Source organism: Megalobrama amblycephala, linkage group LG20 (assembly GCF_018812025.1).
Source record: "Megalobrama amblycephala isolate DHTTF-2021 linkage group LG20, ASM1881202v1, whole genome shotgun sequence".
Lineage (NCBI taxonomy): Eukaryota > Metazoa > Chordata > Actinopteri > Cypriniformes > Xenocyprididae > Megalobrama > Megalobrama amblycephala.
In genome coordinates this window covers 4540742-4564512 of record NC_063063.1, presented here as the reverse complement: position 1 = coordinate 4564512, position 23771 = coordinate 4540742, and the positions used below count along the sequence as shown (strand labels likewise).

Sequence of the window (23771 nt, the reverse complement as noted above, 5' to 3'; positions counted from 1 at the left end):
GAACTCGTTATGTATTTCTGAAGGAGGGACTTCATAGAACAAGGAAGTCATCAGCCCGTTTTTATGACAGTGGAAACAGCGGTATACAGATAAGTAAATTATGTGAAAAATACTGTGTTTTTTTACACGCGAAACATGAACACATGTTATATTGCACACTATAAACACAATCAAAGCTTCAAAAAACCACGAAAAACGGGACCTTTAATATATTATGTGTTTTTTTTAGACAGACGAGCAACTGTTTGGATACATTCATCGACAGAAAACAGCGCTGCTTTACCCCACCGCTCTCGAGCCATGTGTTCCACTCCAACAGCTTTCAGCCCCACCCTGCTTTATACTACACTAATAGCTCATCCATGAATATGATTTCTGCCTGAGCCCTGTTGGATTCTTTTCCACCAGCTGTAGACGTGAAGACAACACCTCCCTTGATTCAGTGAAATCAAGGCGTCATCAAGCTACGTCTTTGTTTTGAATAAGCTAACGACGAAAAACTACATATTGTGCCTTTAACATTAAAGGGTTAGTTCACCCAAAAATGAAAATTCTGTCATTTATTACTCACCCTCATGTGGAACCCGTAAGACCTTCGTTCATCTTCGGAACACAAATTAAGATATTTTAGTTGAAATCTGATGGCTCCGTGAGGCCTGCATAGGGCGCAATGACATTTCCTCTCTCAAGATCCATTAATGCACTAAAAACATTTAAATCTGTTCATGTGAGTACAGTGGTACAATAATTATTATTATAAAGTGACAAGAATATTTTTGGTGCGCCAAAATAAAACAAAATAACAACTTATATAGTGATGGCCGATTTCAAAACACTGCTTCAGAAAGCTTCGGTGCGTTATCAATCAGCGTGTCGAATCATCTGTTCGGACTGCCAAAATCACATGATTTCAGCAGTTTGGCGGTTTGACAGGCGATCCGAATCATGATTCGATATGCTGATTCATTATGCTCCGAGGCTTCCTGAAGCAGTGTTTTGAAATCGGCCATCACTATATAAGTCGTTATTTTTTTTTTTTTTTGATGCACCAAAAATATTCTCGTCGCTTTATAATATTAATATTGAACCACTGTACTCACATGAACTGATTTAAATATGCTAACATTTAGGGATTGTTCTATTTTGTTCTATTTTCATTTTGTTCTCTATTTTGTTCAAATTTCATTATCATTTTGCAAACATTATGGGAATGTTACTTTAAAAAAAAAACGATGTATAAACGTTTTTTGTGCTAACGTTTTGGGAACATTTTTAAAGAACAGATTACTGTCTGTGAACTAACATTCTATTAACGTCACTTAAAGAATGTTTTTTTATAACATTGAGAGAACCTTAATAGAACGTTAGCCAAAGTCCCGAGAACATTCCCCGTTAGGTGGGATATGATACCACTTTGGAGTTCTATGTATTAAAAAACAACAACAACAACTGTAGCTACTACTAACTGGGACTTGTCACAGCACTTACATAATGTCGCCCTTTTGTTGATTTGATTGCTTCTATTGTTCTCATGTAAGTCGCTTTGGATAAAAGCGTCTGCTAAAAAAAAGGTAGTTAAAAAAAGAGCAGGCATTAATGCGCCAGCATATAAAGTATCAATGTACACTCTTAAAAATAAAGGTTCCATAATGGGATTTTCGCATTGATGGCATGGTTCCCCAAATAATCTTTACAGTTCTTAAAAAAGAACTATTTTTAAAAAGAATATTTCAAAAGAATTCCCAAGAACCTTTTACTTTAAGAGTGTATTACCACTGAACCATGACTGTACCGCCGTGGTAAGGGACAGATCTGTAGCGAGAGGTGCAGTGGGGGAGTGCGTTAGGAGGGAGGGTTGATGATGATGAGGAGGAGGAGGGTGTGGGACCCGGATGCTGATGCGAGGAACCAGAACGGAGAAAATAACGCTTTTCAACGCAAATAAACCGTCAAGACGGACAAGATATCAGCGATCAGTGCGCAACGTATAAATCAGCATCAAAAACATCAAATCCCATCCCCAAAAGTGCACAGCGGATGCGAGCGTGCGCGGGACCGGCGGGAGAGGACACGGCGGAGAAGAGAAGGATGAGGATGCTGCGGTCCGTGCGGCAGGATGGAGCTCAACATCAGCAGCAGAGATGAAACAGATCTGCTAGATCCGCTACAGTGATGCGAGAGGAAGCAGCCAAACCTGGATCTCCTTACTGTGACATACACGATCGGACTTGAGTTTTGGCCAGTGTTGCTACATATGAAACGGGATTAGATTTACCTGTTTGTTTAACAGTAAATGGTAAGATTCTGGTTGCTTTACCTGTGATTTGGGCCTAGCATAAGTGTACTGAAGGCTTGTGCCCACTTATATATTTTACATACACTAGTAAAGAGGAGTTTCTAAATGGTGTTTGTTATGAGGTGATAGATAGATCTAGAAGCACTGGTCATAAGGAGCTACTAACAGGATCTTATCAATACTGCACCTGGCTCTCTGTAATGGCATGCGCTGTGAATTAAAAGTCTGAGAAGGGTGACTTTGATTTAGGCTGCTTCTGTGGACCTAACTGTATCTTTGCATTGCCATCTGTATCTTTCCACTCGTCTACATGACTCACAATACAAGTCAGAGAGATTTCAGAATAATTAACAGGCCCGTGTGACTGTTGCCGAGACCGATTTTAGGGAACCCCAAGCTCAGCATGGATATATTTCCGGGTTGTTGCAGACCCCTGCAAGACTATTGTAGAAAAACCCAGCTTAGAAACAGTAGGCTGTGATAAAATTGCATGCAGTAGCAAGTTTAACAGGGAGCCAGGCCGCCACTATGTCTAAGGAACTGTCAGTGACCCTGGCAGCTCAGTATGTGGGGCCGTATCGACTAGAAAAGACTCTCGGGAAGGGCCAGACAGGTAAGGAGACGTCGTTTATGTATGTTCAAATTGTCTGTAGTTTCTACTGTTTTCAAAGCAGATGAATGAATTGTCTTGTGAATGTAAATAGGTCTGGTGAAACTTGGGATTCATTGCATCACTGGTCAAAAAGTAGCCATCAAAATAGTCAACAGAGAAAAACTCTCAGAATCTGTGTTGATGAAGGTAAGGAAACAATAATAACGTACTTTTTATTGCTGTAGTTTTGTGTCACACGTGTAACGTGCCATAAAGTGTCACAGAGTCGCTAATAATAATGAAATTCATATTTAGATTAAATGATAATGGATTAGTTCACTTTGGAATTCAAATTTCCTGATAATTTACTCACCCCCAAGATGTTCATGTCTTGTTAGGTAAGGTTTTTGAGGAAAACATTTCAGGATTTTTCTCCATATAGTGGACTTCAACAGTTACCAACGGGTTGAAGGTCCAAATGACAGTTTCAGTGCAGCTTCAAAGGATCTACACGATCCCAGCCGAGGAATAAGCGACTTATCTAGCAAAAGCGATTGGTCATTTTCTTAAAAAATTTAAAAATATATACTTTTTTAACCACAAATGCGCGTTTTGCACTAGCTCTGCGTTACGTACTCATGTTGGAAAGGTCACATGTGACGTAGGCGGAAGTACCACGGTAGGGCAAAAAACTCCATCTCATTTTCTTCTCCAACTTCAAAATCGTCCGACATCGTTGTTTTACCTTTTTTTTTGTAAAGGGTGTTTGACTTAGTCTGTGCACATTCGCTTTGTAGACAGTGGATCTGTACTTCCGCCTAAATTCAATTCAATTCAATTCACATTTATTTGTATAGCGCTTTTCACGATACATATCATTTCAAAGCAGCTTTACAGAGAATGCATGTCAACATCACAATTTAAAGAATGCAGTTAGCAAATAATGTAATAATTTAGGCAATTAATTTACAATCACTGTTAGCAGTTTAACTGAACGTAGAAGCAATGAGCTCCTGGAAAAATGAATTACATTAACAATAATTAGGATATAGAAATTGTGCAATGTGCATGTTGATCCAGATGATGATACATCATGCATGACCTTTCCAACGTGATTACGTAATGCGTGGCACATCTCAGAGCAGTGCAAGATGAGCATTTGTTGTTAAAAAGTATTTTTTTTAAAAAAAAATTTTTAAGAAAATGACTGATTATTTTCGCTAGATAAGACCCTTATTCCTCGTCTGGGATCGTGTAGAACCCTTTGAAGCTGGACTGAATCTGCAATTTGGACCTTCATTCTGTTGAAGTCCACTATATGGAGAAAAATCCTGGAGTGTTTTCCTCAAAAACCTTAATTTCTTTTCGACTGAAGAAAGAAAGACATAAACATCTTGGATGACAAGTAAATTATCAGGAAATTTTAATTCTCAAGAGAACTAATCCTTTCAAAGTATTATGTGGTTACCATGGTACAGTGATGGTATCAGATACTACATGGTTACCAAATTCCAGTGTTATTTTTGTATAATTGAGATACTATTATAGTTTTTATTAATCATTTGAAAATAGTTTTTCATTTTAATTTTTAGTTTAGTTAAAGTTTTAGTAATTTAGTTTGCCATTTTAGTAGGCTTTTTTTTTAAATGTCTATATTTTTTAATCTCAGTTTTACTTATTTTGGTACATCAAGTTAAGCTTAATGAAAATTTGAAATGTGATGAAAAAATTAAAGAAAGTTTTTTTTTAAATTTATTTTTATTTCAGTTAATGTTTATTTTATTTCAAGTAATGTTTATGGTTTTAGTTTTAGTTAATTATAATAACTCTGCCATATTCATGTACTATGGTAATTTACATGTCATGCCAAGGCCAAATAACATGATATTACTATGGCACATGTATCAAAACATGGGAACCCCATACTACTTTTTGGTATGTTCTTGCTAATGAAAAACTACTTATTGTGCTTTGCAATTTGCTATTTTATAAAGAAAGAGTAGCAAATATAATCTTGTCTTTTTTCATTCAACCAGGTGGAGAGAGAAATTGCTATTTTAAAACTGATTGAACATCCACACGTGTTGAAACTCCATGATGTTTATGAGAATAACAAATACCTGTGAGTTAGAACCCTTCCACATGAATTCTTATAGGCTTCACTCTTCACTTCTGCTCGTCATTTGTCCATTCTTAAAACATTTATTCCACTCTTTCACTGCACATTCATGCAGGTATTTGGTATTGGAGCATGTTTCTGGTGGAGAGCTGTTTGACTATTTGGTGAAGAAGGGCAGACTGACGCCTAAAGAGGCACGAAAGTTCTTCAGACAAATCATATCTGCTTTGGACTTCTGTCATAGTCACTCCATATGGTAAGGCATAAATGTGCATACTCACATATACAAAATTTTAAATAAAATAATATAAATAAGAACAAGAACATACAACAGGCCCTGGTGTAAAAGGCCATTTCATTTTTTTTTCTAATATTTTGTTAGCTGATTTAGCTCATGAAAATCATGAACATATTTTTCAGTTTTGTTGAAGGTATGTTCAAACTGGTTCCCACATTGGCTGCATCACAAATGAGATTTGCTCACACTGTAGCTCCAAGATCATACTGTACTAAAAGTATTACAGGAAAATACACCATTTGCTGGTGGTTATTTTGAATAGGTTTTCAATTGTACTTTGAATATGATCACAAAAAGTATTTGCATATGGCCTTTTGCCCAAAGCCGTTTTGAACCAAAACCTTCTTTTTCATTTACTTTGTCATAGATTATGCTGCTCCTTCAATATTTAATAAAATAAATATATATTTTGATCACTATATCAGGGTTATTGTCTACAACAAACTAAATAAAAATTAATAAAACTAAAATTAAAGTGCCCCATTTCACTTTTTCGACTATTACCTTTCATGTGGTGTGTAATACAGCTGTTTGTGAATTTAAAAGGTCTGCAAAGTTTTAAAGATCAAAGTGCAAGACAAATAAAGTTATTGTTTCCTAAAACAAAGAATCAATTCTGAACGGCTGAAACAGTTCATCAGCAATACAAACCTACGTAACAATGGAACAAATTAGCATAATTCCAGCCTGTGATCTTCACTTGGCTGGTCTACTTTGACCTGCCCTCAAACACTGTAGTTGTAGCTGAGACTGGAAGAGTTTGGTTTGTGTTGTCAACTTGTTGAGAAGACGCTGTTTTCAGCGCTGCAAATCCACTTTGCATGTACTTCAAAAGGATGAGGACTCGCACTTGGAATTGATACGGAAATAAACGACACCATTGTTACTGTTCGTATCACATCAAGTGCTGAAGAAGATCCGGAGCTGAAATTCATATATGGTAATAGACTTTTAGTTTGCGAAACACACTGTAAGCAGTAGACCAATCACAACAGACTGGGACCATCTGAACCAATCAGAGCAGAGTAGATCAAAGAAGGGGTTTAGAGAGAGACTGAATCTCCGAACAAACCGTTTTCAAACTCTTGAAAAATGAGGTGATGTGCAATGTATATTATGCGAAAATTAAAGTATTTTTGACCTTTAATGCATGGAAGTCTAATGCAGGACACCTCCAAAACAACATTAGGAACCTTTAAAATAGCATAATAGGGGCACTTTAAAGTAAAGAGAAAATATAAAAAATAAAATTTGTTTTCCACATTAGCATTAAGTGAGGAATTTTAGTCACTCACTTTTCATATGTGGTGGTTGTAGCTCTAGTCTTGAAATTGAGCAGACATAGGTGTATGCCACTATAAAGACAAGAACGAGTGAAGTATTAATGTTTTGACATGTTTTGATAAAGTATGTTTTCTGTGGAGGGTTGTTGGTGAGTGACGGGTTCAGAGCCGGTTGTCTTCTGTGCTCTTGTAGTCATAGAGACCTGAAACCAGAAAACCTTCTGCTTGGATGAGAAGAACAATATCAGGATTGCAGACTTTGGCATGGCCTCACTACAGGTGGGAGACAGTCTGCTGGAGACAAGCTGTGGGTGAGTATTTTGTATGTGCTTGTGATTTATAATGCTGTTTGCTTGCTTTATTGCACATTATAATGATATATGGTTTATGAAATAGGATAATTCTATTACTGGATGATGTTTGGTCAATAAAGTTTTCCAGCTATGTTCCTACACAATATACAGAATTTGAACATTAAAGCCACACTTAAAAATGTCAATGCATTAGATGACAAAATATCAAAACAAATGGCATTTAAAAAAAAAAAAAAGACCACAAGCACACTTTTCAAGATAATATTTCACAAAAATGGGTTAGATTCTTAAAGATAACACAAAAGACAGATATAATGTTCATAACGAAGAAGCAAATGCTACTTGGTGTAATGTTTTGTTATCTAATGCAATGACATTTATACATCTTCAGTGTTAAAAAAGGTGCATTCAAACCACTGTAAAACTCACTTTTATATTAGTGTAATTGATTCCATGCTGATAGATGGCAGTACAGTGTTGAACACAATGTGGTAGTGGTACTTAAGGTACACAAAGAACAATCTAACGATAGCCAAAGAACTACTGAATGTACCTTTAAAAATCTAAGTATTATTGATTAGGGCTAGTGTAAAAACACTTGTTCGCTTAGCTTAGTTGCATTTTTTGCAGAAGGATAGAATTTGATAAATGATTTTTTTCAATAATAGGCTATGAAATTAATTTGATATAACCTAGGAACTAGAGAAGTAGATTTCCTCAATAAAACTTTGAAGTTGGCTTGATAAAGCCTTGTTTAAAAGTTTTTTCATAAGTTTTATGATTATAGATTCTGTAAGAAAAACAGCCAGTTAGCTAGCTAGGCACTGATAGCATGATTTAGCATATGCAAGGTGTTAGGCATGCTTTGACATGCTTACTAGTTATTGTTAATATGTTTTAGCGCATTATTAGACTGTTTTAGGTTTTAGTCATTTGTAATTTAGCATGCTGCTGACATGTTTAACATGTTTCTAGTATGTTTTAGCTGTTTTTTAGAATCTGCTTAAAATAATTTTGTTCATAACATGTTGATAGCATTTTTGTAGCATGTTGCTAGCATGATTTAACATTTTGCTAACATATTGTTAAAATGTAATGTTTTAAAATGTCGCTAGAATGTTTTAACATGTTTGTAGCATGATTTAACACATTTCTGTCATGTTTCTAGCATGATTTAACACATTGCTGGCATGTTTTAGCACACTGAGTCAGAACAGCCTGAAAGTCTGTGCAGAATTTGGCGGTCATAGCTTGAAACTAATTTCTAGGCAGGGTTGCCAGATCAATGTAATAAAACTAGCTGAATGGCCAATCGAACTAGCCCAAAAGTAGCGCAATGACCATAACCTAAATATTAAAACTCGAAATATGCCATTCCATACCTAAAATACATGTTTTACAGTCACTGTTATGCAAATTGATGTCTTAGCGATCATAAACACAGCTCAAAAAGTCTCCCTACCAGTGGCCCTCCTTAACAAAACTAAACATCTAGCACAGTTTTAACATTGGTTGAATATAATATAATCCAATACAAGTAATTTAGTCAAATACAATTTATGTAATAGATCAAACCTTTACAACAGTTTGAAAGTAGCCTAATTCTGCAGGAAAACAGATGACATGGTAACCCTGGCTCTAGGCTGCATTAATTTTAGAAATTTGATCTCGGAAGAAGAGGCAGCATTTTGTCAAGCCACCATTTGGCACAACTTCCTATTCCTTATTGCTCAATTATTAATTTTAATTCCATTTAAATAAATGCCGCAGAGTTTGTTGGTGTTTTTGTAAATGAAAACATTTTAAACAATCTATACCTTCTCACACCCTTCCATACTCTGTTTTCCCAAACAATTTGCAGATCTCCTCATTATGCATGTCCAGAGGTTATCAGGGTAGGTCCATATATCCAAAAAGTAACAGATGTTTTAATGCATCATTCTTTTTGAAGGTGTACCTTTGACCTTACTGCTGTCTTTGGCTTCTGCTGTAGGGTGAGAAATATGACGGTCGACGGGCTGATGTATGGAGCTGTGGAGTCATTCTCTTCGCTCTGTTAGTGGTGAGGAAATTGCTTCGACTTTAAGGAGAGCTTCTCGGAGAGCATTTTACTTTTTCTCACTTATCACCTATTACTCATCTTTAGCTCAAAGGCTGTTAAGCAAATAACTGAAACGCTCCTTGCATGTCACTACCATCTGTCTCTATGTATGTGGGTCTTCCTGTCTGCTGTCCACAGGGCGCACTGCCCTTCGACCATGATAACCTGCGGCAGCTGCTGGAGAAGGTGAAGAGTGGAGTGTTCCACATGCCCCATTTCATCCCACCCGACTGCCAGGCTCTGCTGCGGGGCATGATCGAGGTCAACCCTGAAAAAAGACTCACGGTGAGGGTGTACTGTGAACTCTGAATAAGCATACTTGTTGTTACACTTGTACATTTACTTCAATGTAGTGTTGTAGTACTCGAGACCGGTCTTGGACTCAAAACCATTTTTTGAAGGCCTTGGTCTTGTCACCGTCTCAGACTAAGGAGACTCAGGAATTTATCTCAAGACCAGTTAAGACTAGGCCTACAACTGAGAGGATATCACTAAATCTGATTTATTTGTTAACATCATTCATGTGATTGGATGTTAAACTTCCCGCTTTCAATAACTTACAAATGCTATCAATAACTTATTTCTAAACTGATTCATTAAATTCTTAGTCTTGTCTTGGTCTCAATACACAATAGTCTTGGCCTTGTCTTGGTCGCAACCCATCAAAGTCTTGGTCTTGTCTCTGTCTCAACACACACTGGTCTTTGTCTTGTCTTGGTCTCAACTCCTCAAAGTCTTGGTCTTGTCTTGGTCTCAACACATACTGGTCTTGGGCTTGTCTTGGTCTCAAACCCTCAAAGTCTTGGACTTGTCTTGGTCTCAACCCTTTAAAGTCTTGATCTTGTCTTGGTCTCAACCCCTCAAAGTCTTGGTCTTGTCTGGGTCTCAACCCCTCAAAGTCTTGGTCTTGTCTTGGTCTCAACACACACTGGTCTTGATCTTGTCTTGGTCTCAACCTCTCAAAGTCTTGGTCTTGTCTTTGTCTCAACCTTTTAAAGTCTTGGTCTTGTCTTGGTCTCAACCCCTCAAAGTCTTGTTCTTGTCTTGGTCTCAACCCCTTAAAGTCTTGGTTTTGTTTTGGTCTCAACACACACTGGTCTTGGTCTTGTCTTGGTCTCAACCCCTCAAAGTCTTGGTCTTGTCTTGGTCTCAACACACAAAGTCTTGGCTTTGTCTTTGTCTCAACCCTTCAAAATCTTGGTTTTGTCTTGGTCTCAACCTCTCAAAGTCTTGGACTTGTCTTTGTCTCAACCCCTTAAAGTCTGGGTTTTGTCTCTGTCTCAACACACACTGGTCTTTGTCTTGTCTTGGTCTCAACCCCTCAAAGTCTTGTTCTTGTCTTGGTCTCAACCCCTTAAAGTCTTGGTTTTGTTTTGGTCTCAACACACACTGGTCTTGGCCTTGTCTTGGTCTCAACCCCTCAAAGTCTTGTTCTTGTCTTGGTCTCAACCCCTTAAAGTCTTGGTTTTGTTTTGGTCTCAACACACACTGGTCTTGGTCTTGTCTTGGTCTCAACCTCTCAAAGTCTTGGCCTTGTCTTTGTCTCAACCCCTTAAAGTCTGGGTTTTGTCTCTGTCTCAACACAAACTGGTCTTTGTCTTGTCTTGGTCTCGACCTCTCAAAGTCTTGGTCTTGTTTTAGTCTCAACACGCACTGGTCTTGGGCTTGTCTTGGTCTCAACCCCTCAAAGTCTTGGTCTTGTCTTTGTCTCAGCCCCTCAAAGTCTTGGTCTTGTCTTTGTCTCAGCCCCTCAAAGTCTTGGTCTTGTCTTTGTCTCAACCCCTCAAAGTCTTGGTCTCAACACAAACTGGTCTTGGTCTTGTCTTGGTCTCAAACCCTCAATGTCTTGGTCTTGTCTTTGTCTCAACCCCTCAAAGTCTTGGTCTTGTCTTTGTCTCAACCTCTCAAAGTCATGGTCTTTTCTTTGTCTCAACCCCTCAAAGTCTTGGACTCAACCCCTCAAGTCTTGGTCTTGTCTTGGTCTCAACACACACTGGTTTTGGCCTTGTCTTGGTCTCAACCCCTCAAAGTCTTGGTCTTGTCTTGGTCTCAACACACAAAGTCTTGGCTTTGTCTTTGTCTCAACCCTTCAAAGTCTTGGCCTTGTCTTTGTCTCAACCCCTTAAAGTCTGGGTTTTGTCTCTGTCTCAACACACACTGGTCTTTGTCTTGTCTTGGTCTCGACCCCTCAAAGTCTTGGTCTTGTTTGGTCTCAACACGCACTGGTCTTGGGCTTGTCTTGGTCTCAACCCCTCAAAGTCTTGGTCTTGTCTTTGTCTCAGCCCCTCAAAGTCTTGGTCTTGTCTTTGTCTCAACCTCTCAAAGTCTTGGTCTTTTCTTTGTCTCAACCCCTCAAAGTCTTGGACTCAACCCCTCAAGTCTTGGTCTTGTCTTGGTCTCAACACACACTGGTTTTGGTCTTGTCTTGGTCTTAACACACACTTGTCTTGGTCTTGTCTTTCTCTCAACCCATTAAAGTCTTGGTCTTGTCTTGGTCTCAACACACACTGGTCTTGGACTTGACTCTGTTTAGGTGATCTTCACCACAACACTACTCAAGTTATAGCCCATCTGCCTGTCAACAGATTTTACTAATTACACCATCTGTTGTCCTTCCCCTGCAGCTAGAGGCCATCCAGAAACATGCCTGGTATCAGTAAGTATTGATTATTTATATTATTGATTATTTATATTCTCACTTTCACTGTAGTCAAGATGTAGTGAAAGCATATTATGTATGTGTTTATGGCTGTATTTTTGGAATAGATCTCTATTTCTATTGAAATTATTTCATCTTGTCTCTTTCACAACTGGCAAAATCACAGATGATTTGTGCAAGCAGCTCACATTCGTATGTGTGTTTGTTTGTGTGTGATCAAGAGCTGGACGCAATGAGCCGTGTCCGGAGCAGCCGCCCCCGAGGCGTGTGTGTATGGGCCGAATCATGTCTCTGACAGAGCTGGACCCGGATGTGCTGGACAGCATGTATTCTCTGGGGTGTTTCAGGGACCGGGTTAAACTGGCCCAAGACTTGCAGTGTGAAGAGTGAGTGCAAGCACCATGCACATTTTCTTCAGAAAACTACTGATTGTTAACATTTTTATTATTTATCTTGCTCCTTTCCTTAGAGATAACCAAGAGAAGATGATCTATTATCTCCTGTTAGACCGTAAAGAGCGCTATCCCAGCTATGAGGATGAGGATCTTCCTCCCAGAAATGACGTCGGTTTGTGTCTTTTCCCCTGGATTGTTCATTAACACAGTTAAATGAAGGGTTAAATAAAGTAGGTATGGTTTATAGAATCCTATGTTTTTGACAGTTTAACTAACGGTCAGCATCTGTCAGTCACTGTCTCTATGATCTACAAATTAGCAGAATTTTAAGTTACAGGTATTCATGGCAAACCAGAGCCACATTTTCACTGAAATTACCTGAAACAATTTGTCCCAGGAACTTTTTCCCCACAGACCTGTTGCTGTCTGCATTTCCATCGCGGTCTAAAGTACCATGAAGATAAGTCTGGTGACGTAGGACTGCGCCTGACTTTACAGTTCCCGCTGGATTTCGTCCTCCGCATATACGCTTAATAAAGCCTGAACCTCGTTGTCGGCCTATCGGTCGTATTTTTTAAACTCCACTGTTGATTCGAATATCTAAGCAACTCTAAACTCAAAACACTTTAAATAATGTACTTAATGTCAAGAACGCAAAGTGCACACAACTTATTGGTTTTAGCATTGCTAATTTTACATTGCAGCCTATTTATCATCAAACTAAAATGCAGTCAGCCAAACATAAAAACTTAAACAGCTCAATTTATGTTTATTTTATTTAGTGAGGGAATGAAAAATGTTTATAGTGTTTATAATGTTTGTAAACATTTTGTTTTGTTTACCAGTATTTTACATTATTCTGAATGTAATGATAAAATGTGACTTATGTTTTGTTTTTTTTGCTTTCAACAATGCAATTGGATCCGGTGCGACTTTTCCGAAAATTACAGTGCATTGCATTCATGGTATACATTTTATCAGTTTTCCTGGTAATCGAACCCACGGCCTTGGCGTTGCTAGCGCCATACTCTGCTGTTTGAGCTACAGGCAAACTGCAAACGTTTTGTCTTTCTATACAGACCCTCCACGGAAGCGTGTAGACTCACCCATGTTAACCCGTCACGGCCGCTGCCGGCCAGAAAGGAAGAGTCTGGAGGTGCTGAGTGTGACGGAGCAGGGCTCTCCCACACCCCCGCGCAGAGCGTTGGACACCTCCTCGCACAGCCAAAGGTACACATACAGTCATATACACGTTTAAATGCATATATGGAACTTTGTAAATATTGAATTTAGCTCTACTGACTCTTGACCATAGATCTCGATCTGTTAGTGGAGCATCAACTGGCCTTTCTTCTAGTCCTCTGAGTAGTCCCAGGGTAAGTGTCTGCTTGCTTAACCTTTTTCTATTAAAGGGATAGTTCACCAAAAATGACAATTCTATCATAATTTACTCACCTTTTTATCATTTAAAACCAGTATGAAAACAAAAGGATTTACTCAGCAGCAGTGTTGACAAAAATATTGTTTTTCCGATACATATTGATGCTTAAATTTTTGCAACGTTTTCAGTACTAATTTTCTGTAGACACTATCTGCGTTTACATGGACACTAATTACAATCCAATTGTAATCGGATTAGTAGCACAGTCAGAATAAAAAAGTCACGTCAGTCGGAATCAATTGACCAAATCCGATTAAAATTTCATTCAGATTGTAAGGGGTGGTTTAAACCTTTTGTAATCCGATCGAGAGGACATGTAAATACTTTTAATTGAAAACCGGAAACTGGATAGTACTGTGCATGTGCAATGACGTATAAATGGCGTAATTGACATATGACGTGAGGAACAAGCTGTTGTTGTTGTTGAATAAAGTGTCATAGAATAACTGTCGTGTCTAAAATTTCATTCCACTCATCGTCTGTGCATTGTGACATATCAAACCAATCACTTTATTTAGTATTTATGTAAATGCAACGTTCAGATTTGTCAATCTAAATGAATTCATTCCAGTTAAAAAAAAGGGTGTCCATGTAAACATAGCTACTCTCTCTTCTCTCTGACAGTGAGGTGACACACTGCAGTGTGTATTTTAATTAAAAAAAGTATATAGTTTGTACTTTGTAGCGCTGTGTGTTTTAGATCAAAGCACAGCACTATATTCTTACATGCAAGCAGCTAAAATACAGTGTTTTTAGCATCTCAGAGGGACTCGATTCACAATAGATGCAGCAAACTCCATCTCTGCATGTTTAACGTGCATTTAGGGAATGCAATGTGGCAGTTATGCTTTTTCACAATCGCATAATCTCCAACATTTTTGTGGATAGATAATTGCAGCATTTCACTAGATTTGTAATGAAATGCTTTTGTAAATCTGTTGTCACACAAATGTAAAAGGCGTCCCGAAAGTTTTCCGCCAAAATAAAGGCCTGAGGGTTCATTAGTTAACATAAAACATCTAAAGCATATGTTAATCTTAGTTAATGTTAATGTTAATTTAAACATTTACTAATGCATTACAATCCAAAGTTGTATCTGTTAATATTATTTAATGGACCCGAGCTAACATTAACAATGAACAGTTGTATTTTTTTAAGTAATGTTAACAAAGATTAATAAACACTGTAACAAATGTATTGCTCATTGTTAGTTGATGCATTAATCAACTAATGGGACCTTATTTTAAAGTTTAAATTTACACATTCAGTTTTTTACATGTTTGGATGAACTATGCATTGAGTTTGATTTTTCCAAAAGGGTTTCTTATATCTTTATGACACAAGCTGAATATTTAGCCATTTTATGATTCACATTTTCTGGACCGAGTTAATCTGAACATGCACATCAGTCAACCTTAGACTCACACACACACACACACACACACACACACACACACACGTCCCCATACACCATCACTGTGCACTAAACCGTATCACCTGCCATTGCTCATTTTCACTCTATTTCTCTCTCCATCTGCCACGACCTTCACTCCTCCACCCTGCTTCTTCTACTACTCATCCCATCAGAGCCCTGTCTTTACCTTCAGCGAGCCAGAGGTAGTTGCCGCCACCAAAGCGGGAAGCGGCAGCACCGCCGCTCGCCCCAATCGATCGCATGAACCCAAAACGCAGACGCTTCCATCTAAAAATGCACCTGAACGCCCCCAACTCCAGTCCATGAAGTCCCTCCCCCTGCCCGCCTCCACTTCCCGCTCTCCCTCCCCTTCTCCCCTCTTGTCACCCATTCCCCGTTTCCTCTTCTTTCCTTCTCCATCTGCAGTGCTAAAGTCGGTGACTAAAAGCTTGTATCCCATGTCTCAGGTCACCCCTCAGGGCTCTCCCCTGCCAACCCCCCTGGGTACCCCTGTGCATCACCCCCACCCCCCACCGCTACCCCACCCTCCTCCTCCTCTTCCTCTTCTTCCTCCCGAGCCGAGGGAGGAAATGTGGGCGTGGGCTCACTCTCCTTGACCCCACCCTCTAGTCCAGGGGGAGGCGGTGGCATGGCGGCCAGTAGCTCCGCCCACTGGAGGACACGCCTCAACTCATTGAAGAACAACCTGTTGGGGTCGCCGCGGTTCCACCGCCGCAAGCTGCAGGGTGGGTGCTGCTATTGTTTCTTTTTCAGTATTTAATCAAGTAGAGTTGGGGTTTTCAAACGTTTTGATGCCATGGATCCCTAAAGATCCATTTCTGGTGATAAATATAAATACTATCTGAAATATATTTACCTTCTATTAAGTTGACACTGTATCTTTTTTCTACCTAGTACTTTTAGATGTATACACTTAAAAGGTTAGTTCACCTAAACATTCTGTCATTAATTACTCACCCTCGTGTCGTTCCACATCCTTAAGACCTTCGTTCATCTGCGGAATGAAAATGCAGATGTTTTTAATGAAATCTGCGAGCTTTCAGTCCCTCCTTAGAGATCCAATGAAACTACCAATTTTTAAGGTCCAGAAAGGTAGGAAAGACATCATTAAAGTACTCCATGTGACTCCATGCGTTTTGTGTTCACGCGAGAGCTGACACTGTTGCGTGAATACGCTTTGGATATTATTGTTTTGTAAATAATGTGGTAAATTATGCTTTTTTCACAAACAAAGCACTCACATCACTTCATAAAATTGAGGTTAAACCACATGGATTATTTAAATGATGTCTTTCCTACCTTTCTGGGGCTTGAATGTGGTAGTTGCGTTGGATATATGGATGGACAGAAACCTCTCGGATTTCATTTGTGTTCCGAAGATGAACGAAGGTCTTATGGATGTGTAACGACACAAGGGTGAGTAATTAATTAATGACAGAATTTTCATTTTTGGGTGAACTTACCCTTTAAAGAAAAACATAAAAATATATGAAGAATAAAATATTTGATTACGTGATTAATCTCATTATTTCTGAGCTTAGAAACCAGAATGAATCAGTAAAAGTCAAATAATAGTTTTATTTATTTACCTACTTACCCAAATGTAATTCATTTTCTTTGATCAGGTCAATTAATCGCGAAAAGTTTATAAATATATATATATATGTGTATGTATATATATATATATATATATATATATATACACATCAATTAAGCGTAACATTATGACCACTGACACTGATTCTCTCTTCATCATGGCACCTGTTAGTGGGTGGATATATTAGGCAGCAAGTGAACATTTTGTCCTCAAAGTTGATGTGTTAGAAGCAGGAAAAAATGAGTTTGACAAGGACCAAATTGTGATGGCTAGATGACTGGGTCAGAGCATCTCCAAAACTGCAGCTCTTGTGGGGTGTTCCCGGTCTGCAGTGGTCAGTATCTATCAAAAGTGCTCCACGGAAGGAACAGTGGTGAACCGGCGACAGGGTCATGGGCGGCCAAATTGCTCAAGTCAATTCTGGTTCTGAAGGTGTCAGAATACACAGTGCATCACAGTTTGTTGCGTATGGGGTTGCATAGCTGCAGACCAGTCAGGGTGCCCATGCTGACCACCGCCGAAAGAATCCGACAGTGGGCACGTGAGCATCAGAACTGGACCACGGAGCAATGGAAGAAGGTGGCCTGGTCTGACAAATCACGTTTTCTTTTACATCACGTGGATGGCTGGGTGTGCATCGCTTACCTGGGGAACATATGGCACCAGGATGCATTATGGGAAAAAGGCAAGCCGACAGAGGGAGTGTGATTCTTTGGGCAATGTTCTGCTGGGAAACCTTGGGTCCTGCTATCCATGTGGATGTTACTTTGACACGTACCACCTACCTAAGCATTGTTGCAGACCATGTACACCCTTCATGGAAACAGTATTCCCTGGTGTCTGTGGCCTCTTTCAGCAGGATAATGCTCCTGCCACAAAGCAAAAATGGTTCAGGAATGGTTTGAGGAGCACAACAATGAGTTTGAGGTGTTGACTTGGCCTCCAAATTCCCCAGATCTCAATCCAATCGAGCATCTGTGGGATGTGCTGAACAAACAAGTCCGATCCATGGAGGCTTCACCTCATAACTTACAGGACTTAAAGGATCTGCTGCTAACATCTTGGTGTCAGATACCACAGCACACCTTCAGGGGTCTAGAGGAGTCCATGCCTCGACGGGTCAGGGCTGTTTTAGCAGCAAAAGAGGGACCAACACAATATTAGGAAGGTGGTCATAATGTTATGCCTGATCGGTACGTATGTATGTATATATATATATATATATATATATATATATATATATATATATGTGTGTGTGTGTGTGTGTGTGTATATATATATATATATATATATATATATACACACACACACACATACATATATACAAGCTTTTATTTTATATGCGATTAAATCGATTAATCGTGATTAATCGTGATTAATCGATCTGACTGCACAAAAAAACCCATTCATTTATTTTATATCAGCTAGTTGCCAAGGAAATATTTCTCTTCTTTTTTAGTTTAAGTTGAAGTTCTGAAATAACTAAAACTTTATAATAATACTAATACTAATAAAAATGACAAAAACACAAATAAAAAAAAATACTGAAACTTTAACTAAAATTAAACTGAAAAAAGAAAATATAATAATAAAATCTAATTCAAAATATTAACAAAAACTAAAATAGTATATCAGTGATAATAAAATAACACTGCTTGCGGCCCTCTGGGGGTGCCTGGATCTCAGTTTGAAAACCCCAGAAATATAAAACTGTCAAATAATGAGATTTAATTCAATGTCAGGTTGTATTCAGGTTGTGTTTCATTCTTACTCTTCCCTTCCCAATAGTGCCAACCTCAGAGGACATGTCCAGTTTAACACCAGAATCCAGCCCAGAGTAAGAAACATTTGCCATGTATGATGCCAAGAGGTCTGTCAAAGAATCATCTGGAAAGCATTGCATTCCATTTTAAAGGATTTACTGTATATTGTACATTTTTATGTTACATTAATTTATTACCTGAGGTCCACTTATAATGTTAGGAAAAGTTATTTTTGCTTCAAAAAACAGTAATAATTTAGCTTTTGGCTGTTTTTTCTTTATACAATTCAATTCCTATACATTCTAAGTAAGAAATATTGCAAACAAATCAATTTCTAACAACGACAGGGAACATCTTAGTGACATCCTGCAGGTCCTAAACATGAAATGTTCCAGATGTCAACACTTGAATTTTGAATAGATATCACGGCGACTTGTGTTATTGAGAGGAATATATTGAAAATAGTAATCTATAGTTTATAATTCAGTGTGCTGCATCAATGTGATGAGTCTTTTAGCTTTTCCAAGTGTCTGTCTGTCTGTGTTTGTGTTCCAACAGGCTGGCTAAAAGGTCCTGGTTTGGGAATTTCATCAGTTTGGAGAAAGAAGAGCAGATTTTTGTGGTCATCAGAGACAAACCTCTTAGTTCCATTAAAGCTGATATTGTCCATGCCTTCCTCTCTGTGAGTCTACCACCTGATTTGTGCTTTTTTGTCGACGGATTAAACATTTCAATAAAATGTATTACATGATTTGACGATTAATCAGATTAATCTAAATTAATCACATACAAAGTACCATTCAAAAGTTTGAGGGTCTGTAGGTTTTTAAAGACGTCTCTTATGCTAACCAAGGATGCATTTATTTGATAAAAAATAAAGTAAAAACAATAAAGCTGTGAAATGTAACAATTTAAAATAACTCTTTTATCATTTATGCCTGTGATCAAATTTGAATTTTCAGCATCATTACTCCAGTTTTCAGTCACATGATGCTTTAGTAATCAATCGAATATGCTTATTTGCTGCTCAAGAAACATTTCTTATTATCAGTCTTGAAAACAGCATGATTTTCTTTCTTCTGCTGAACACAAAAGAAGATATTTTGAAGAAAGGTGGTAACCAAACAGTTGATGGACCCCACTGACTTCCATAGTATTTTTTCAGTAGGGACCATCAATTGTTTGGCTACATTATTGTGACAAACAAAAGCATTGAACAGTACCAAAAAAAACCCAAAAATCAAACACAATCTGAATGCTTTTAAGACATTCCGACAAGTAAAAAAACAAACTAACAAACATCTATAAAATATTATATCGTTTTACAAAAATAACAAATATTTTAGTTTGTCACACTTTGTTGTGCTATGTAGACAAAGCAACAGCAGACCAAAAATGCAAGTGTATTTTGTAATTAAGCCCCCCAAAAATGCAACTTGTTTTAAAAAACAATCCCAAAATCATGCATAATAGGTGAACATGACAACAATCTTCAAAAGAGAACAGTGATTATGTGCACGAAATTGCACCTGGCTGTAAGGAACAGTTTTTTCTTTCTCTCTTGCATTTATCCTTCAGATTCCCTCCCTCAGTCACAGCGTGATCTCTCAGACGAGTTTCCGAGCAGAGTATAAGACTTCTGGAGGTCCATCTGTCTTCCAGAAGCCTGTCAAATTCCAGGTAGACATCTCCTTCTCTGAGGGGGAAAGAGAGCGGGAGCAGGAGAGAGAGAGGGATGGACAGAAGGATTTTGGAATTTACAGTGTAACTTTTAGCCTCATATCAGGTAAGAACTGCTTTTTCATAAATGATTCATTGTAATGATTTGTTTTCTTACTTCCATTAAAGTGGATCAGAAATTTCATTTGTAGTGCAGAAACAAAACATGAGATCAAATAGTGTTTAAAGGATTAGTTCACTTTCAAATAAAATTTTCCTGATAATTTACTCACCCCCATGTCATCCAAGATGTTCATGTCTTTCTTTCTTCAGTCGAAAAGAAATTAAGGTTTTTGATGAAAACATTCCAGGATTATTCTCCTTATAGTGGACTTCAATGGACTCCAAACGGTTGAAGGTCAAAATTACAGTTTCAGTGCAGCTTCAAAGGGCTTTAAACGATACCAGACGAGGAATAAGAGTCTTATCTAGCAAAACGATCGGTCATTTTTGAAAAAAATGTAAATGTATATGCTTTATAAACACAAATGATCGCCTTCCAAGTGCTTCCGCCAAAACCACACTTTCGTATTCTTCAAAAAGTTTACGCTGTATGTCCTACGCCTTCCCTATTCTACTTACGGAAAAAATGTAACTGGCGCTGCGTTTGTTCCGTAAGTAGAATAGGGAAGGCGTAGGACATACAGCGTAAACTTTTTGAAGAATACGAAAGTGCGGTTTTGGCGGAAGCACTTGGAAGGCGATCATTTGTTTATATAAAGCATATACATTTACATTTTTTTCAAAAATGATTGATCGTTTCACTAGATAAGACTCTTATTCCTCGTCTGGTATCGTTTAAAGCCCTTTGAAGCTGCACTGAAACTGTAATTTTGACCTTCAACCGTTTGGAGTCCATTGAAGTCCACTATAAGGAGAATAATCCTGGAATGTTTTCATCAAAAACCTTAATTTCTTTTCGACTGAAGAAAGAAAGACATGAACATCTTGGATGACATGGGGGTGAGTAAATTATCAGGAAAATTTTATTTGAAAGTGAACTAATCCTTTAAATCACTCAGTTTTAGATAATAAAATCAATTTAAAACATTTACATTAGACTAAACAACACTCAAACCCATAGAAGAGATTTTGCTGGATCATTTCAGAGGTCTACTACACAACGGTTCTGTTATATGAGTATATGTGTGTGAATTTGTATTTTTAGGTCCAAGTCGCAGATTTAGAAGAGTTGTTGAAACGATTCAAGCCCAGTTGCTCGGTGCTCATGATCAGCCCATGGCGCAAACCCTTTCAGGTAAGAACGGATGCATATAATGAATTATTCCAGCCTGTTTCCACTCCTCCGTAGCCTTTTTTTGCCCTATGCCAGATGAGAAGAACGGTCGCCCTCCAAGAACACCAACCAGACAAAACTCCCGGCGCTCAGAGGGCGGAGGCGATCGCTGCGAATGGGTGGAGCGCGGCGAGGCCGGGGTTTTACTCCAGCGCAGGGGGTCGGGAAAAGAAAGAACCCGCCTGCTTTCCTCCAGTGGAACACAATCACAGCCCTGAACGAGAAAAAATATTGTGAATAATCAGCTATCCATCAAGATGTGATGAGCCATGATATGAGACAAAACTACTTTTTCTTTTCCCCTTCTCACCTCAGAACAGCATGATGGTAAAATGTGTTTTTAAAGGAGCTTTTTGAAAGCCTAATGAAACCAAATACTGATACACGAACAGTGCAAGAACATGGGATGCAATGAAGCAAGAATCATCTCCACTGAACAATAACTCAACATAAACTTCTGGGATCCGAGGAACACCTCTGAAATTGGTTTAATTTGTCATCCTGGACAATGCTTTGATTTATGCTGTATTTTCTCTCATGTGATTTGGATGTAATGTGCAAAGCTTGAGTCTTTAGAGTTTGTAATGGCATTCATGAAAGGTTCCGGTTGTGGGTAGCACACCATCTGTTCCTTACAGTCCTGCTATCTGTTTCAGCAATCGGAGTAATTAGAGCAACAGAGATCTTAGTCCAATTAGTCTGAATTTTTATCCTGCAAATCATGTTTTTAAAAAAAAAAAAAATATTTAGAGATCCAGATCCAAAAGCTATCAGCACCAAGAGTCTGCTCAGTCATATGCAATAAAAATCAATAAGCTACAAAAGATTCAGTTTAACAAAGCTGCACACGCTGAATCTTTTAAAACATGATTACCTCCTTGAGCGGACAGACTCATGATGATTCTATGACCGTAAATAGTACCGTTGCTCACCAGCCCTTTGTCATTATCTATAGACGACTTCATTTTCACTCTCCACAGAAATGCTGCATGCTAAATAACATCAACCCTCACAGCAAGCTTCACCCCTAATGACTAAATGTGATTGTAAAACAATTCTGCGTGCATTTACACATCTAAATCTGGCCTCGATTCACCCTTTTGGCAGCTCAAACATACGAGAGAACGTCTGACTAATGGAGGATTCCCATGACTGTTGTCTCCAACAAGAGTTCAACTATAAAGCTTCCCTTTTAAATGCTGAAGGGAACGGGAAACTCTCCAAAATGCGAAAAGGACGTTCATCCCAATTCTCTGTTGCTGCAAGACTTTTGGTTGAAGCCAACCAAGTGAATGTCGAATGACTATTTTACTAATGAATTTTGATTTATCAAAAATAATTAGTTTGTATATTATTCTAGGGATTGAAAAGGAGTGGCCATTAGGTGTACATATCGGTGTTTATGAAAGAATGGAATGTTTGGGGTATTAAAAATACATATTTTGGGAGAATACAATAATTATCTGCACTCTTAAAAATAAAGATTTCAAAAGACAGCGAGACCATAAAAAACCTTTCAATGAAGTGCCCCTATTATGCTTTTTCGAATATCACCTTTCATGAGTTGTGTGATATAGCTGGTTGTAAATGTAAAAGGTCTGCAAAATTTTAAAGGGGACCTATAGTGCCCCTTTTCACAAGATGTAATATAAGTCTCTGGTGTCCCCAGAATGTGTCTGTGAAGTTTCAGCTCAAAATACCCCACGGATCATTTATTATAGCTTGTCAAATTTGCCCCTATTTGGGTGTGAGCAAAAACATGTCGTTGTTGTGTGTGCCCTTTAAATGCAAATGAGCTGCTGCTCCCGGCCCCTTTTCCAGAAGAGGGTGCTTGCGCTTCGGTCGCTCAATAACAACAAAGCTGGAGAATCTCACGCAGCCAAAATGAGGATTGTCAGTAACGGTGTTCAGCCTTACATTGTTCAAACCGGAGTCGACACTGATGGAGAGACTCAGGAAGAAGTTACAACTTTAGAATGCAACTGGACGTTTCTGAATGGATATTGGATAAATTTATGTAGTTGCTTGTGGAGTTGATTCAACTCATCGACTAGCATGTGCCGTCATGTTCAATCTTTTGTGCAAATCCAGTGTTGAATTGACCCTCGTTTGTGAAGCAGTCCGGTGTAAAATGACGGCATGGCAACAACACTCGACTACAACAACTCTCTAAAGCAGCCCAACATGGCCTCGCCCCCTTTGTTGCATGTTCTCGGGGGCGGGGTTTATGTAAATTTTAGGGTTAGTGATGTCACCAACCCGGGAAGAAGCTCGTTGTAGTCCTTACCAGCTGTTTGTTGTAGTCCTTAAACAGTGAATTCTGTAAAAGAAAATATCTCCCTTTGCAACGCAACATTTAGCGTCGTAACTTTGCAGATGTTGTTTATGCTCAAACAGGCAACATTACACACTAACTAAAGTTAAAAAGGTGAAATCATAATCAGCCATCTCTTTAAAAGATC

At 38.4% G+C, this 23771-nt stretch overlaps 1 protein-coding gene across 1 annotated transcript; it reads left to right on the top strand.

Moving 5' to 3' along the window:
• The first annotated feature begins 1234 nt into the window (after window positions 1-1234).
• Window positions 1235-22056, top strand: brsk1a (BR serine/threonine kinase 1a). The gene is given in 21 exon segments (XM_048171140.1): window positions 1235-2909; window positions 3001-3095; window positions 4925-5010; window positions 5123-5263; window positions 6782-6812; window positions 6814-6899; window positions 8764-8797; window positions 8896-8964; window positions 9142-9288; window positions 11628-11659; window positions 11884-12048; window positions 12132-12229; window positions 13137-13287; window positions 13373-13433; window positions 15086-15431; window positions 15434-15658; window positions 18319-18367; window positions 18852-18975; window positions 19872-20079; window positions 21181-21270; window positions 21346-22056. Coding segments are annotated over 21 exon segments (2505 nt in total). The 5' UTR covers window positions 1235-2824; the 3' UTR covers window positions 21528-22056.
• The last annotated feature ends 1715 nt before the right edge of the window (window positions 22057-23771 follow it).